The following is an 18,276-nucleotide window of genomic DNA, read 5'->3' as shown; positions in this document are numbered from 1 at the left end:
CAGTGTGCAGACAGAGATGTTGAGGTTCTGGCTGACTTACAGAGATCAGACACTGCCGCCCCCCTCCCCCCTCCCCCCTCCCCCCCAGCCCCTCCCCCCTTTCCCCACCAGTTCACTCTAGGTTAAGGTGACCAGACGTCCCGCTTTTGGCAGGACAGTCCCGATTTTTAACAATTTGTCCCAAAAGCGGGACGTCTGGTCACCTTACTCTAGGTCCTGGGAGCCCGTGGTGGCCAAGACCGTGGTCTGCCCTCGTGGAGCTGACATTCTCCTGGGGAAATGAAGCCACAAATAACCAAACATACGGAGCAGTGTCAGCATGCACGCACACAGGGGGAGACAGGGCAGGAGAAGGCATGGTGGGCGGTAAGGGTGACCTTCCGGTGGGCGGGCGGGCGGGCGGGGGCCTGCCTGAGGGGAGGAGGGGACAGCGGGTGGCTCCAGGCCGAGACCAGCAGGGGCAGCAGCCCTGTCCTCGTGGGCAGGAGCCGGCCTCCAAAGGGCCTTGCCAAGCACGTGTGGGCGCCTCAGGACAGTGCGACTCCTCCTCTGGATGGAGGAGGCGGCGGGGTTTTGCTGGCCTCGCACAGCTGGTCGGCGCTGCCTCGGGCAGCTGCTGCCCTCCAGGGACCGGAGGCTCGCTGGGCCCGGAGCCACGGCAGCTGGGGTGGCCGTCACTGGCAGGCGGTCAGGTGTGTCCGGGCAGCGGGCCCACGGGGACTCGGAGCCAGCGCTGGGAGGACAGGCGCCCTCTGCGGGAACCTGGCTCGGAAGTCTCCCCTCGGTCTCCCCATGCCGGCCTTTGTCACTCGGCGGAGCCCCCAGGGCTGTGCGGGTGCCGCTCCGGGGAGGAGGTGCCGGTGTGCCATCCCCGCGGAGCGGCGTGCCCGCTGTCAGGAAGGAGCTGGCTCTGCCCCTGTCACCGCGGGCCCTCCCCCGCCAGAGGCCTGCCGCACCCTCGTTTTCCCGCCTGTGGCTTGGGGTGGGCCACATCCCTTGGGCATTATGGTGAGGGACAGGAGGAGTCATGGGTGTTTCTGGCACAGCGCCTGGCAAATCCCAGTCACACAATAAGCCTGATGAACGAATGTTGAAGGAGTGGATGAATAAGTGAAAAGAAAATCACCTTGAAATAGAAAAGCAAAGGTTAGGTAAAGCAGCATTTCTCATTTAGTTAAAGAATGCCCTGTGGGCCGAATCTGGTTTGGCTCAGTGGCAGAGCCTCGGCCTGCGGACTGAAAGGTCCCAGGTTCGTGCCCTGTGGAACTTGCCAAGCTTATAAAACAAAGATCACTGGACTCTGACTGGGTCTGATTAATATTTTTAATACGTAATTGTGGGCTTTAATTGGCACAAGGATTTGGTTTTTCTTTTCTTTTTTAATTTTCTTGTTTTGTTTTTAATTAGTATTCTTTTTAATCCTCACCTGAGGAGTGAGGATATTTTTCCATTGATTTTTTTAGAGAGAGTGGAAGGAAGGGAGAAAGGGGGAGAGGAGAGAGAGAAAGAGAGAGAAACATCAGCGTGAGGGTCTGTGTTCATCCCTGCGGGAATAAAAAAGGTGACTGGTCACTCTGAGGTGACCTGTGCACACAAATATATATATATTTGTTCATTTCAGAGAGGAAGGGATGGGAGAGAGAGACAGAAGCATCAATGATGAGAGAACCATTGATCAGCTGCCTCCTGCACTTCTCTCCTACCGGGGATCAAGCCCACAACCTGGTTATGTGACCGGAATCGCACCTGGGACCCTTCAGTTCACAGGCTGATGCTCTGTCCGCTGAGCCAAGCCAGCGAGGGCTCATTTACTCATTCTTGAATTCCTGCTAACGATACCTACTCAGTTCGACACTGAGCGAGGCAATAATAGGTGCTCCCTGTTCCAGGTGCTCCCTGTCCTCAAGGACTGCAGCTGGCAGAGCCTGAGGTGACTGGTCACACTGAGGTGACTGGTCACTCTGAGGTGACCTATGCACACTGAGGTGACTGGTCACACTGAGCTGACTGGTCACTCTGAGGTGACTGGTCACTCTGAGGTTACCTGTGCACACTAAGTTCACTCACTGGTCACACTGAGGTGACTGGTCACACTGAAGTGACTGGTGCACACTGAGGTGACCTGTGCACACTGAGGTGACTGGTCACTCTGAGGTGACTGGTCACTCTGAGGTGACCTGTGCACACTGTAGGGGTCAGAAGAAGCTAACAGCAGGGTGATCGGGGAAGGCTTTCAGGAGGAGGCCCAGATCTTAAGCTGGGCTTTAGGGTGAGGTCTGCACAGATGGTTTAAAAAAAAAAAAAAAGTGAGCCCTGGACAGTGTTGCTCAGTGGTTAGAGCTTCGGCCTCTGTACCCAAGGTCTCGGGTTTGATTCCCATCAAGAGCATGTACCTGGGTTGTGGGTTTGCTCCCCAGAACTGGTTGGGGTGTGTACAGGAGGCAACCAATCTATGTCTCTCTCACACTGATGTTTCTCTCTCCCCTTCCCCGCTTCCGCTCTCTCTCAATGGGAAAAATAACAACAAAGCGTGAGTAAGGGCAGAAGGCAGGATTGTGAACGGTGTGTTCGCTGTGAGGGAAGGGACTGACCTGGCCGGAGAAGGGCTTTGGGTCAGGGGCACAGGAGCGTGTGTGTGACGGTGCGATTTGGGTTCTGTTGCTCTAAAGGGAGACTTCCTGTCTCCCAGGGACCTCAGCCCTTAGGAGGCGGCCTACACCAGACAGATAGCCCCTGGCCTCCCGTGGGGCAGAGCTCTGAGGGAGGACAGGTGCCGTCCCTGGAGGAGCAGCGACCTGTGGTGTAAAGAACCTTGGACCTGGACCCTCAGGAACCGAGCCCAGCTCTGCTGTGTCCAGCCGTGTGGCCTTGAGCAAGTTACTGGCTGAGCCTCAGTTTCCCCATCGTAGAGAGGAGATGACTTAGCACTTACCTCGAAGGCGTTCATGTAGATGAACTGGAGAAGGAGGCCTCCGAGCTGGCCCAGCGCCCAGGGCCACAGAGGAACCGACGGGGGGTAGCGTGCAGGAACAGTAACCAGCGCAGTGGCTTCACGGGAACCTCAAGACTCACGTACCATAGACGAGAGAGACGTGGTTAAAAGACCCACTGGCTGAAGCTGGGCAGAGGGAGCAGTGAGCAGCGTGTCAGCAGACATGCATTCAGGGACCAGGCTCTGGAGGAGGGAGGCATGGGGGCCCTGTGCGTGTCCTGATGTGGGAAATCCCAATGAGGAGGTGCTCTGAGATGGCCTTTGCTCTTGTAGCAGAGCCTCCCCTGGACACCCCAAAACAACCCTGAAGACAGAAGTCCGGAGGGTGGTGAGCTCAGCTCTGCGCTGGCCCCGTGGCCCCTCGGCAGGGCAGGGCGTCTGCGGGGCGATAGGATGGTGGGACGGGCGCAGCCTGGCGGGAGGCGTGGTTTCCGTCTGGAAGCAGAATCTCAGAGGGACTTCTGGGTCCACCGAAGAAGACAGCCAGAGAGAACAGAGCAGGGGCCACGGCCCTGAGAACACCCACCGTGAGGCTCCAGAGAACGTGCTAGACCACATGTGTCAAACACAAGGCCCGCGGGCCAAATCCATCCCGCCAGGCCTTGCAATGTGGCCCGCACCGCGCTGTCATCACTGCACTCCGCTGCGTTTCCATCACAATGACAGTTTATGACTGTTCAGTAAACCATTCGGCCCGCGATTTAGGCTGGATTTTAGATTTTGGCCCCTTCTCTGATTGAGTTCGACACCCCTATGCTAGACACATATCCTCTCTGCCTGTTCCTCACGGTGACGACTAGGTCGCTCGGCGGAAAGCGGGGGAGGTCGTGGCTCCTGGGGGAGAGGCACGCAGGGGCAGGCTGAGGCCGGGGCTGGGGAAGAGCAGCCACAAGCGGTGATGGGGATCCAGGTGATGGGCCAGCGGGAGGCACTGCCGTTTCCATGACAACACGATACACAACCGTCCGAACTTTACAGCCAGTTCTGTAGTTGCTCTTGGGTTGAGAAGGGAGTGCACGGAGATGAAGATTGCCCATAAAGAGTACCGGGGGTTTAGTTTGTGCTTCTGCGGGCTCACTAGGTCTTTTGGCTAACGCCTGCAGTGCCTGCAGAACAGAGCAGAGAAGGAGTTTTCTAGACACCCTGACTCTGGCTCACGCCGGCACAGACTGTGGGACCGAGGGGCGCCCCGCCTTTCCTCACTCCTCCAGGCATTCGGCCATCGTTACTGAGCGTAACCTCCGTCCTGAGCGGGATTTCTTGCCCGTGAACGGAGAAGATTAGCCTTGTCTTGTGTTTTTGGTGTGACCGAGGCTCCTAGGGCCGTGGTGGGTTCAGGGATGAGCATTCAGGGGCTCCCTTCTGGGGTGCGGGGGGCAACCCGACAGCCCTGAGACCCCGCTGGGCGTCAGCCAGATCAGCCTGTGATGAGCTGTTCTGTGCACAGGCCTCCACGTGAGATTTTCTTTTGAACAAAGACCCTCTGATGGAAAACGACTGCCCATCCAGGGGGACACTGCAGTCTGAAGCCATTGTTTCCCGCCAATGCCCCTGCAGGGCGGCACAGGAACAAAACTGCGAATAACGGCACTGCCCTCAGGGTGTGAAACCTGCTTGCATGCAGGATGGCTGTTAAGACAATAATTGCTATTACAGTGGAGTCAGGAGTCAAGATTCACCCACAGGGACATGCAGCCTATGACCCCGGTTACAACAGGGACCGGGCGGGGGCAGCAGGCTTCTAGGCCAGAGACGAGGCCGCAGGGCTGCCCTGGCCCCGGCTCTGCTGCAGGCGCCTCCCGGTGCTGCTCCGGGCTCCCGGCTCCCGGCCCCCACCGTGGTCCCTGCTGCTCCCGGCGGGAGGCGCCGCACAGCGATTGGCTGAGCCGGAGGTTGTTGCTAGGCTACCCGGGGCAGTCCCATCCTCCTCCGCAGAGACCTAATTCGGGCACCCCTGCACGGGATCCCCAGCTAATGAAATCGTCAGCTGGCAGTGCCCGTCCTTCTAGGGTTTTCCGCTCGGCGAGAGGCCTGTGGAGGACGGGAAGGGAAGCCGCCTCTGGGCTGAGTCACCTTGAGTAGCTGCCTCTCTGTCTGGACCTCAGTGTCCTCCTTCGGGGCGGGGGTCCGTTCACTTACTGTTCACGTATGTACTCGTGTTTATTACACGCAGTTATGTCCCGGCACTTTACCAGGGGCTGGGGCAAAGGGGCGAACAAGACAGAGACCATCCTTGCTCTCATGAAGAGGAGAAACTAAGCACTTAGCAGATAAATAAGATAAGTGCATATCTAATCATTCATACCCTTCTCTTCCATAGTTGTTCTCCCCACCCCCTTGCCAACCAGATCTGTAGGCCCCCCAAGTTGACAGGGCGGAGTGCTGTGGCCAACCCTGCCTGTCCTGCACTCACCGCCCCTCCCCACGCCTGAGGCCGGCGCACCCGCCCCGCACATGCTTGTACCCGCTCTCCTCCCCACACGGAGCCCGGGCGAGGTGGGGAAGGCTCGGGGCAGGAAGCACTGCCCCCGTTCGGAGGAGAGAGCTGGCAGGCAGGAACGTGACAAAGGCTTTCCCTGGCCACTGGGAGCTGCCGGCCTGCTGACACCCAGCGCTTTGGTGTGTGGGGACTTTAAAAACGCCCGCCTCGCCGAAACCGGTTCGGCTCAGTGGATAGAGCGTCGGCCTGCGGATTGAAGGGTCCCAGGTTGGATTTTGGTCAAGGGCATGTACCTTGGTTGTGGGCACATCCCCAGTAGGGGGTGTGCAGGAGGCAGCTGATCAATGATTCTCTCTCATCAAGGTTTCTAGCTCTCTATCCCTCTCTGTAAAAAATCAGTAAAATATATATTTTTTAAAATGCCCGCCTCACAACAACCCCGCAACCCAAGTGTCACTAGTCCCATTTCATAGGCGGCAAATTGAGGCTGGAAGAAGTCGTGTGGCTGCCCAGATAGGGTGCAGCAAAGCTGGGGTTTGAACCAAATCTGTGTGGCTTTAGGGTCCGAGCTCTTTCCAAGAAATGGGTCTGGTCTTAGCAAAGAGCGACTGAGATTCGGAGCGGCTTCCAAATGGCCTCATTACCTCCCCGTCCAAGGATCTGGGTGTTTATTTTCCCGCTGAAGCTTTTAGGACCGTGGACGGATTCCTAAAGCCTGGGGGATGGGCCACACTGGCCACGGCTAACTCTGTTATCTAGCATCTGTCTGGGACGATCTGGCCTTCAAGCTTCTATGGGGTCGTTAAGTCAAGAAGCCGTTCCTTGTGAGCATCCCCATCACGTGCTCTTCCTCCCTGTAGGTCCTTGTTTTCCTCTGTTCACACAGGAGCCACCACTGGGCCCCCGGGGGGGCGGGGGGGGAGGCCTGGTGGGTGTCCGGGAGCATGGCCCCTCCCCGCCCTGAGGAGCTCCAAGCTTACAACAAAGGCTTCGGAGGCCACGAGGGAGGGAGGGGAGGACCAGCCCTCAGAGCGCCTCCTTCCTGGCGGGAGGCAGTCACCACCCTCAGCTGATACCCAGTTGTGAAAGGACATGGGGAGTGTGGGCCTGGGGTGAGAGCAGCCAACCTGAGTTTCCGGCTGCGCTGCTCTTCCTCCGCCCGGCTGCTCGGCTGCTCGGTGTGGGACGCTGTCTCCGAGCCCAGGGCTTGGAAGGAGCCCTTAACTGGGAGGAGGTGCTGGAAGGGACGGAGATGCACAGAGAAGCTACATTCATCCTCCTCACAGCGCCCAGCAACTGCTCTGCTTCGCGTGTGACTTGCTACCATCCAGACTTGTTAACCAGAAGATTAGCTGCTTTTGCCTCAGCTAGGAAGAGAGAGAAGTGTGTGTGTGTGTGTGTGTGTGTGTGTGTGTGTGTGTGTGGGATGGGGGGGCGCGGCAGGCGGGGGAGGGGGGGCTCTGAAGACAGAGACACACAGACGGACGTGAAGGGAAGCCAGGAGAAGCGGAGATAAAGGCATCCTGTGGTATGAGTCCCCCCGAGCAGCAGGGAAGAATATTAAAGCGGCACCTGAGTGGGAGAAACCAGACCATCTCCTGCCCCCTCCCTCCCTGGTAGGTGATCCTGGCTAGAGCGTTGCTAGTTTCCGGGGGGCATGTTTTCAGAGGACAGTATAGCGGAGATGCCGGCGCTATTTCTATCATCTTGGCCACTGCTCAGTCCCTGCCACCCACCACCCCCTCTGAACAGCTGAGGTGACTGTAAATGGATAATACACAACAGCCATGGTCAAAATATGCATTATGAGGCTAAATGTGTGCATGCCTTTCACTTAGCACCCATCCTAAGGAAAGGAAGGAAGGACACAGGCAAAGACTTAGCAGGAGATTATCGATTGCAGCGTGGCTTAGGAAAGCAAGGAAACAGACTACACAGCCAACTCCTTCAGGGGGCCTGCTCAGTCAGTGATCTCATGGCCTCACAGCACTCCCTGCTGCCGGGGAGTGAGGTTATTAGTGGGTCCTCACCAATGGGAAAGGCATGGTTTATTAGGTGAAAAAAAGCAAGCAACAAAAATAATGTAAACAGATGGACTCCATACAAGTATTTTGTCAGAAGAATAAATATAAAATATATAGTGTAGGAAGACAGAAACCAAATGTTAATCTCTGGGCGGAGGGATTCCAAGTCATTTTCCTTTTTTCCTTTTGCTTATCTGCACCTAAAACCATTCCCCACAATGACTTGTGTTTCTCGTGCAGTAAGAACCCTCGTCCTCCCATCGGCCCCGTGAGCTCCCCTTGCCGGGAGTCAGGGGGCGTTGGGGCAAACTGCTGAGGGTGCTCCTGGCTCCCGGGCATTGTGGGAAGCCCCCCCTCCTCTGTGACCGCTTCAGGCTGCTCCCTGAGAATTCCAAAGCAGCCCGGCCGGCGGTTGGAGCTTGGTCCTGTACCCCGAAAGGCTGCCGATCTGGTTCCTGATCAGGGCACATTCCCAGGTTGTGGGTTTGATCCCCATTCCGGGCGCATGCAGGAGGCAACGATCAATGTTTCTCCCCCCCTCTCTCCCTCCCTCCTTCTCCCTTCCTCTGTCTCTAAAACCAATAAAAACGTACCCTCAAGTGAGGATTGAGAAACATTTCTAAAAGCAGCGTGTCCCCACCCGCGTCCACCCCACCACCGGCCTTGTAGGAGAGAGCTTGGGACCCGATGCCCAGCTGTTCCATAACCCGCTGGTGGGCCGGCTGCCACCCTCCCTCCAGGGAGAACGCGCTGGAATCAGTCGGCACACCGTGATGCTGACTGCGGGCCTCCCCCTGCAGGGTCAGTCCCTCCTGCACACATGCAGCTGGGATTCTACACGCTGGTGAGAAGAGGCTGTCACCATGGCAACCCAGGCTCCCCAGCCTCTGGGTTCGGTCCGACACCCAGGGGAAGACGTGGGCGGGAGTCAGAGCAAACACCGCCTGGCTCTCCCGCCTCAGGAAGGACACGGAGGGTCCCCCTGATTCTAGAGCGGAGAAATGACGAGGCCGCTCCTCATCCTCTCCGCCTCCAGGGTCAGTGGGGATGGCCTGTGGCCTGTAGCATGCAGGAGGAGAGCGGCACCAGCTTGGGTTTGTCCCCAGATTGCTGCAGACCACTGCCGGTCTCTGTGCCTCAGCTGCTCTGTTTATAAACGGAGACCAAGGTTCACGGCCATCCCTCCCCGGAGGCCCGGTCGGGCTCTGTGAGAAGCCGGGAATCGCAGCATTAGAAGGGATCTTAGCCCTAAGGGCCACCCGGGAGTCCCTCTGATAAGCTGTCTGCTGGGAGCGTTTCCGGCCTCTGCTGGATCACCCGCAGTGGCAGAGAGCTCGCGGCCACACAGCTTCCCGAGGCGCCATGGCTGCGTGGTGCTGATGGCGGGAGGGTTTACAATGAAACGTCTGTTTAAAACGCTAGCGGGCCTTGCAGAGCCGTTTCCACTCCTGCTTTGCCCAGGGAGCTCCCACCAGGCGGAAGGTAGCAACACCGAGCAGGAAGCAGGTTCAGGCCGGACCCGGAAGCCTGCAGCTTAGGTTAGTGGAAGGAGCATGGGTTCCGGGGTCACTCGAGGTTAAAATCCCACTTTGTCCTCGTAGCTCATAGGTGACCGGGGGCGAGTCAGACTGCCTCTCCGGGCCTCGCTTCCTGACCAGGGGGATGCAGAGAGAGACCTGCCTCAGCACCGCCGTGCGGCTCCAGCACCACCGCACGTCTTAGCCAGTGGGATTCTCAGGGCCCGGGAGGCAACTTACACCCCCCTCTGCGGCCCCCGGAACAACACGTCCGCCCGCCGAGCATCCTGGCACAGCCGCCCTGGCCGTGCTGCCCTGGAAAGGAGGACCAGGTGTCCCCCTCCTGGGCGCCGGCGGGACAGCCTGGCACGGCCGTCTCCGGGGTCAGGACCTGCTCCCTTTCGGGCCTGCCAGGGGCCAGGCAGGGAAGATGGTGCAATAGTTTAGGACAAAGTTCACCCCTCCCTGAAATCCATCGGCCCCGAGGCCAGCACACCTGCCCTGCACGCAGACGCAGCTGGCACTAAGCCAGTGCCCAGGTGCCACTGGTGAAGGCTTCCCACTGTGTCAGTGGGGTGTGTGTGTGTGTGGGTGTGTGTGTGTGGGAGTGAGTGTGTTTTGATGGGAGTCTCAGGACAAAAGGTCTCTCAGACTCCAATAGCATGTCGTCTGGTGGGGCCAGCAGGTGTACACGGAGCTGGGGAGGCTCCTTGGGGTAGGAAAGGGTCCTTTGTCTGCTCTGTCCTGGGATCCCGGGGCCAGTGACTCAGGTCTACTGCGCCGGCTCTCCTCCTGAGCAGGACAGGCGGGTCCCGTCCCCGCCTCAGCATTCCGGGTCTTCCATTTGCTGGCTGCAGGGTGAGATGGGGAATCACCGTTGACTCCTCTCTCGGCCACGGCCGCTGACCTCCAGCTCCTCTCTGCTTCCTCCCCAGATGAGTACCTGCGCGTCCTCAACGTGGGTGTGGCCGAGACGAAGAAGTCCTTCCTGGGGCCCCTGGCGCCCTCCTGCAGGATGGTGCCCATGATGCGGCAGTTCCTGTACCAGGCGCTGCCCGAGGACTCCTACAAGGCCGCCACCGGCAAGCTGCACGTGAGCCTCACCCGCTTCACCGACGGGGAGAGCGTCGTGGTTTCCGAGTACACGTCCAAAGAGGAGCTCATCGAGGCAAGAGAGAGGCGGCGTGGGGCTGTGGATGGGGGCGGGGCTGTGTATGGGGGCGGGGCTGTGTATGGGGGCGGGGCTGTGTATGGGGGCGGGGCTGTGTATGGGGACGGAGCTGTGGGGCAGGACTGTGGGGAGGGGACGGGGCTGTGGAGCAGGGGCGGGGCTGTGGGTGTGGGCGGGGATGTGGGGCGGGACTGTGGAGAGGGGGCGGGGCTGTGGATGGGGGCGGGGCTGTGGATGGGGCGGGGCTGCGGATGGGGGCGGGGCTGTGGAGTGCGCTGGGAAGGGCAGGTTGGAGGGTTGGAGGGCCTTCTGGTCCTGCTTCTCCAGCCTTCTACCACCTTCCTCGTCTACCTGTGCCAACCAGAGCAAACCACGCACAAAGCTGCCCTGTTCCAGCCTCATTAACACAACTCTTAGCGGAGTTGCTCTCGCTGGGGAGGGCTGGGGGCATATCCACTTTTCTTTCATGACAAAAGGGTTACACTGCATTGCTCTGTCCCATATTTCTCCTCCCCTTCCTTCCTCCCTCTGGAGACAAGGCCCTTGCCACCCATACTCACATCCCCACACTGGCCTGGCCGTGATGCTGGGTGGAGGGTGAATAGGCAATGCCTGTGGATACTCCTCCACCACCTCGTGTCCCTGGGTTTGTTGGTACCAGCTCTTCAAGACTTTCCTCTCCAGCCTTCCACCACCTCCCCCGTCAACCCAAGCCAGCCAGCACAGACCTCACTCAAAGCTGGTCTTCGGGCCTTTGCACCCACTGTGCCCTTCTCCTGGGGTGCCCTTCTCTCATTCTCACGCCCTTCACCCGCCTGAGAAGCCTCCAGTCACTCCTGCTGGAACTCCCCTTCATCTGCCCCCCCCACCCCCACCCCCCGAGCTGGGTGCTCCTCCTTGGGGCCACCATGCCATGTCACCGCCATCACAGCACCTGACACCCTGTACCAGCACCCGCTTGCTTACTCCCCTCCTGCAGCATTCCCAAGGTGGGCAGCTCTCCCCCTTTGATGTCAGGACCTGGCCTGAGCCGGATGCACATGATGGCTGTTGACTCCCATTGTGTTTGGGGAACTTTGGTGCCGGGAGGGACCCTGGAGATCACAGAGGTCACCCTCTCCCTTTAAAGCTGGGACCAAGGACCCCGCTGGTCAGGGCCGGAACAGGGCTGGACTCGGGAGGAAGGCAGGCCTCCACCGTGGGTTAAGGAAGGCGAGGCTGGCCGTGCCCGGGGTTTGCCGGCAGGGGCCCCAGCCCCAGGGCCTCAGGCTCTCAGCCCTGTCCTCCCGCAGGCCCTGTACTGCAGCTGCTTTGTGCCCGTGTACTGCGGCCTCATCCCCCCGACCTACCGCGGCGTGGTGAGTGCCGGGCGTGGGCGGGGCGGGCGGGGCCAGGGGCGGACCCTGAGACCACAGCGGGACCGGAGGGGGGTCTGAGTCCCGCGGGAAGACCAGGAGCTGGAAAGGTTCTCGTGTTTTCCCACTCAGAATGCCCACGTGCTAGTAGAAGACACAGACGCTCTGTTCCCCTCTGGCCTCAGCAGTTGAGGGGATGGGGGGGAGGCAGGAGGGGGACTGTAATGGGGGAGGGGGGTTTGGAGGGGCACTCGCTCCTGCTTCATCCAGGGTGTGGCTGCCCCTCCCCACAGAGGCCTGGGAGCCCTCCGCAGCCCCAGGAAGATGGCTGGGGGAGCCCGTAGGGACGGAGCCCTGGGCAGGAGTCCAGAGGCCACCAGCTCCCCGAGTGACCTCGGGCCCGTCACCAGCCCCAGGCCTCGGTGTAGGGCTGTCCTGTGTCCTCCCGCGTGGGGAGGGACCTCTGGCCAGGCGTGCACTTCTCACTCCGCCCACAGCGGTACATCGACGGCGGCTTCACGGGCATGCAGCCCTGCTCCTTCTGGACAGACGCCATCACCATCTCCACCTTCAGCGGCCAGCAGGACATCTGCCCTCGGGACTGCCCTGCCATCTTCCATGACTTCCGCATGTTCAACTGCTCCTTCCAGTTCTCCCTGGAGAACATCACCAGGATGACCCATGCCCTGTTCCCCCCCGACCTGATGGTGAGCCAGAGGGGCCTGGGGGGCAGGGGTGGGGTGGGGGGTGCAATGGGGAGGCCAGTGGGCTCACTCAGTTTCCATGTCCCCTCCCCTCGAATGTTCCCTTAGACTTCCTCCTAGACCTGCATCCTGGTCTTTTCGCTAATGAGCTGTGTGGCCTTGAACAAGTCCCTAAGGCCTGCAGCCTTAATGTCCTCCCCTGGAAATAAGGTGATGTCAGAGTCACTGATGGGATGATGTCCGCTCTGATGGGCGATGTCAGGTCAGCAAACTGTGGCCCAGGGGCTAGATACACCCTCACCCCTGGTTTTTGTACAGCCGGTGAGCTAAGTGTGGGCTCTCCACTGCTAAAGGCTGTAAAATGCCCGGTGAACACACAGTACAGTGTACAGATGATGTGTGTAGAGTTGTGCACCGGAAAGCTATATAATTTTGTTAACCCCAATATATTCAGTAAAAAGAAAACATAAAATAAAATAAATGACTGTAAAAAAAGATGATGATGATGAAGAAGGAGGAGGAGGAGGAGGAGGAGGAAGAGGAAGAGAATAAGAAGAAGAAGAAGAAGAAGAAGAACAACAACAACAACAACAACAACAAATGGCAGGCTATGTAAGGTCTGCAAAGCCCCAAATATTTACTACCTGGCCCTTTAGAGAAAAGGCTTTGTGGGCAATATCTCGTGCGATTCTTCAGCATCCTCTGCCATAGATGCTATTATTACCCCATTTTACAGATGAAGACACTGAGGCTGTGAGAGGTTACATCCACAGAGCCACACAGCCAGTAGGTGGCAGCACTGGGTTTGAACCCAGTCTCCAGACTGTGTTTTTCATACAGTCCAAATGTACTTCCCCTGCTTCTGCTGAGAACATCTCCCGCCAGGGGAGCTGGTGGCAGCTGCAAGGATTAGCACCCTGATGTGTCACCATGGACACGGGACCTGCTCCCAGGCCCTGGCAGGGAGTGAGGGATGGGAACCGGACAGGCACAGTGTGACAGCAGCTGCTCTGGGGAGGGGACCGCGCTGTTGCTGTACCCCAGCCTGAGTCTCCTCCTGCTATGCCCGCCTTGCAGGCCCTGCACAATTACTACTACCGAGGGTACGACGATGCCGTAATGTACCTGAGGCGGCTGAGTAAGTACCACATGGGGCCCGGGGAAGGGAGGCCCGGAGGGTGGGCAATGCCAGGACGCAGGAGAGCTGAGTAGGGGGACATTTGTGACCTGGAGAGCCAGAGGTGGGGGCAGGACCAACCACCTGCATTGTCCAGGACACGCCACTGCTGCCAGCAATGAGGATCTCCGGGCAAAAGCAGTATCAGGTAACGGATGGTACAGTTCTGGCTACAGAAACTGTATTGAGGAATATATAGCTCCTATCTTCCATTTTCATGCCATCTCATTCTCATTCCAAAAGAGCCGTATCGTTAGTGTAGAAACTACAGGCGACAGGTGCATGTGTATCTAAGACTCCGGAGGGAGGAGGCCGGCCTGGGCTGGTTGGGAGCCGTGGTCCGGCTCCCGTGTCTCCCCTGTGATTGGTGGAAGGAGGACTCTGCTGACCTGTAAAACACCCTTTAACACGAGGAAGGTCATGGCCAAGCACCTCTGTTAAATGGAAAGAAAACGCTTCTCCATGTTCAGAGTTAGTTTCCAGAAGGCATTCCTGGCTCAGGGGCGTTTCCACAGGCTCTGCCAGTTTTCCCACAGCCCAGGGTGGGGCTCAGGTCTCGGAGCAGACACCAGCTCCCTGCCCCGGAGTCCCCTCTGCACCCCAGCTCCAGCCTGGCCCCAGGCTACTCCACACCCGTCCCTCCCCCAAACACTTCCTTCTCTTCGGCTGGGCAGGCCCTGGGGAACGTGCCCCCCGTTTCTCAGTTCTACCCTTCCGCCTGCGGGGGGAGCCCAGCGCCCTCCCCCTCTTCCTCCTTAGCTGGAGGGGACATGCCCGCAGGAGTGAGGGTGTCCTAGCACAGGCTGAAACCCTGCATTTCGGGCTCCAGTCCTGGCAGCATGTGGAGGTGGCAGGCCTCCCCGGGCCCTGGCACCACGCCCAGGAGGAAAGACGCTGAAGGAGTGCTGCCTCATGCTGGCCTCCAGCCGGGGGTGCTTCCTCTTCCGTCCGCCAGCACGGGGCCCCCACCCAGAGCCCTGGGGGTTAGATGGCTGATTTGCCTCCGTCACAGAGGGCGCGGGGTACTCACCCCGCCTGAGTCAGTGCGGTTTATCCCCACCCGCCATCCGGACCGGAAAGCGGGAGGCCGCTCCAGCCTCCCGCCCACCGCAGGGTGGTCATCTCCGCAGGAAGCTGACCCACAGGTGTCACCCCTCCCTCCCCAGGGCTCACCTCCACCTCACTGTCCCTGCTGCCGCCCTGCAGCCGCCTCCTGCCAACGGGAAGGGCATGCTTGCCATGTGCTTGAGGACCCACATCACACACACACACACACACACACACATACACAGAGACACACACAGAGACACGCACACATATACAAACACACAGTTACAGACACACAGACATACACACAGAAACATACACACACATACACAAACACACAGAGAGTTACACAGACACAGACGCACAGGCATATACACACAGACACACAGAGAGACATACACACACAGACATACACACAGAGGCATGCACACACAGAGATACACACACATGCACAGACACACAGAGACACATACAGAGACACACACACAAACACATAGACATACACACACAAAGACACACAGACACACACAAACACAGAGACATACACACAGAGAGACACACACAAACACACACACACACACACACACACACACACACCTGTGAAACAGGGGCTGTGCACCTGGGTGCTGAGTGAGGTTGGAGCTCAGAGGACGCCATGTCTACAAGTAGCCACATGGCATCCAGACCTACCCAGCCAAACCTACCTTCCCTCTTCCCTCCTTCCCTCCTTCCTGCCATTCTTCCTTCTCGCTCCCTCCCTGCCTCTCACAATTAGATGTGTACACACACACACACACACACACACACCCCACTGTGAAACAGCTCCCCCATCAGAACAGTGAACAATCTATCCCACTCAGTCTCCTTGTGACCCTCAGTGACCCTCCCACCTCCCCCCCCACCCCCAACCTCCAACCACCAAGCAACAGCTGATCTACGTTGTTATTACAGATTAATTGCATTTTGTAGAGTTTTTGATAAATGGGATGTTATAGTGTGAAACCTTATTTTTGGCTGCCTTCTCTCAGCGTAATCATTCAAAGACTCACCATGTCGTTGTGTGATATAAATAATTCATTCCTTTTTACATTCCATTCCTTTGTATGACTATACCACCGTTCATTCAGCCATTCACCTGTTAGTGGACATTTAAGCTGTATGCACCTCAGGCTGTTATGAATACAGCTGCTATAAATACTCACACATGTGTCTTTTTTCTCTTCGGTAAATGCCCAGGAGAGGAATGATTAGATCACATGGAAGATGTGTTACAAATATAATTATGATAATTATGTTATATTATATAATTATATATAATATGCATATATAAAATTGTGATAAGAACACATGACATAAATGTACCACCTCAACCACTTGCAATGGGCAGCTCGGTAGTGCTAAGCATACTTATTTTGCTGTGCAGCTAACCTCCAGAACGTTTTATCTTGCAAAACTGAAACTATGCCTACTGGCCCCAAACTCCCATTTCTCCCTCCCCCAGGCCCTGGCCCTGGCCACCACCACTCCTCTTTGTATTTCTAGGGGTTTGGTTATTTTATGTCCCTCACACAGTGAAGCACACAGTATTTGCCTTTAGTTCACTTATAATGTTCTCGAGGTTTATCCATCTTGTAGCATGTGACAGGATTTTCTTCATTCATTTATTCATCAGTGGACATATGGTTGCTTCTACCTCTTGGCTATCTACACTAATAAAAGAGTAACATGCTAATTGACTGTACCTTCACAATGCCCACCAGCCAATCAGGAGTGAGTATGCAAACTAACCCAATAAAGATGGAGGGTGGTTAGCATATGCAGGTGCCAGAGACGGGGCAGGACACTTGTGTCATCACCATGGAAACGACGCAGGCGTTTGCATCACCCCAGCCGCTCAGGGCCTCTGGGCAGCGTGGGAAGGCAGAAAGGTGCTCTGGCTGGAGTGAAGGCTGTGCTGGCAGCCAGGGGGAGGAAGACTCATTCTGGCACGAATCTTTGAGCATTGGACCTCTGGTTGTAGATAGTGCTGCAGTGGAAGGTTGTAAACTATCTCTTTGAGATTCGATGGTCACCTTGTTTGGATATGTACAGACAGAGACATATTCCCAGAATGCAGATTTAACTTTTTAGGAAACCACCAAATGGTCTTCCACAGGCTGTATCATTTTCCTTTCTCTCCAGCTGTGCATGGGAGCTCCAGTGTCCCCCAGGGTCCCCCAGTTTCTACCGGCACTTGGTGTGGCAGGTCTGTTGCGCCTGAGCCACTCTGAGAGGCGTGCAGAGTGTCTCACTGGATTGAATTGGCCTTTCCCTGGTGGCTGATGATGTTGAGCATCTTTTCATTAGCTTGTTTGTGGTCCAGATAGCTTCTTTGGACATGAATGTTCAACTCTTTTGCCCACTTCCCCCCAGACCTCTCATGAACTTTATTTTCAGGACAGTTTCAGATTTTCGGAAAAATATAAACTATATATTAAAAAAATATAAAAACAGTACAGAGGCTCCATACACGCCACATCCAGGTTTCCCCGTTGTTAGATGCTCTACGGTAGTATGCTGATTAACCAAAATCTATACTTTGCTCAGATTTCCTGAGTCGGTGCCTGATGTCCTTCCTCTGACCCAGGACCCCCTCCAGGAGACCACGTCCTGTCCTCTCAGGCTCCCCTTGTTTTTAGTGGCTGGGGGGGCGGGGGGGTTAGTCCTGGCCAGGTACTTCGTAGACTGTCCCTCAGGCGGGTTTGGCTGATGTTTGCCCCATGATTAGACGGGGTCGTGGGTTGGAGGAAGGAAGACCGAAGAGGCGAAGTGCCGTTCTCAGCACGTTGTATCAGGGACGCCTGCCGTCCACCCGACCGGTCACTGACGGCCTGACCGTGGTCCCCGGCTGCAGCTGCTGTCAGCGCCCCTTGTAACGTCACTCTTCTCCTCTGGAGGGAGGTCTGCGCACAGCTCACACGGGAAAGGCCAGGAGCCCTTCGCCACGTCCCTAAGGCCCGGCCGTCCACATAGCGGGTGTGGGCGGCTTCTGCGTGGGAGAGGGGTCTCGCCTGCGTCACTTACGCAACCGTTGGCTGGTTTATGTATGAACCCCTGGGCACGTGTTTTATACTTTGGGTTATTATTCAACTCTAATGTTTTACTCTCACTGCCCCAGCTCTGGCATCGGGAGCTCCTGCCGTGGGCTCTTTGCCCATTCAAAACCCGGAATTGCTTGTTTCTCAAGGAAGAGCGTTAACGAATTCTGGAAAAACGCCGTTGTCAGGAATACTATTTGTAAATATGTTCTCCTATTCCTCTGACAAGCAGCTCTGGAATCTACCCAGTTCTGTTTGTTCTAGAAAACCTGCCCTGGGCCCCTCTACTCGGCGGCCTCGAGCCCGGCCCCCTCTTCTCACTCTGCTTTCCCTCCCTCCGGGGAGCCCCTCACAGCCACCACCACAGCCCCCGGGACCACCCGGTACATATGTATCTCTGACCCCCGTCTCGTCTCCGGGATCCAAATCCACACGCATATCACCCCCTTGTCTCCCCTTGGGTATCTCCACGGCCCCCTAAACTCAGTGTGTCCCCAAACAAGCTCCTAGCCTGAGACCCCCTCCCTTCCATCCCTCCCTTGGCCTGTTCTCAGCAGACAGCACCAGCATCCGTCAGACAGTGCGAGCCACCCACCTCCCCTCTGCCCCATCAGCCCCTCTCCAGTCCTCACCCACTCACCTCCCAAACAGAACTTCCACTTTCTTCTGCCTTCGTCCAGGCGCCAGCCCCACACACTGCTCCGCAGCCACCTGAAGGGCTTCCTGGCCCCTGTGCCCGTGTCGGGGAGTCTGCACACCGCAGCCACAGGAC

The 18,276-nt window shown here is 57.4% G+C and overlaps 1 protein-coding gene across 1 annotated transcript in view; it reads left to right on the top strand.

Annotated features, from left to right (window-relative positions):
• The window catches only part of PNPLA1 (patatin like phospholipase domain containing 1), a 39,717-nt gene that overhangs the window by 10,877 nt on the left and 10,564 nt on the right, over positions 1-18,276 (top strand). The window contains exons 2-5 of the mRNA XM_036414960.2: positions 9,909-10,141; positions 11,437-11,502; positions 11,997-12,206; positions 13,281-13,341. Of these exons, the coding sequence (XP_036270853.1) occupies positions 9,909-10,141; positions 11,437-11,502; positions 11,997-12,206; positions 13,281-13,341 (570 nt within the window). The remainder of the gene's footprint in view (positions 1-9,908; positions 10,142-11,436; positions 11,503-11,996; positions 12,207-13,280; positions 13,342-18,276) is intronic.

Source organism: Pipistrellus kuhlii, unplaced genomic scaffold (assembly GCF_014108245.1).
Source record: "Pipistrellus kuhlii isolate mPipKuh1 unplaced genomic scaffold, mPipKuh1.p scaffold_m20_p_5, whole genome shotgun sequence".
Classification (NCBI taxonomy): Eukaryota; Metazoa; Chordata; class Mammalia; order Chiroptera; family Vespertilionidae; genus Pipistrellus; species Pipistrellus kuhlii.
Note: the sequence above shows the minus strand (reverse complement) of the source record. Positions and strands in the feature narration are given on the sequence as shown.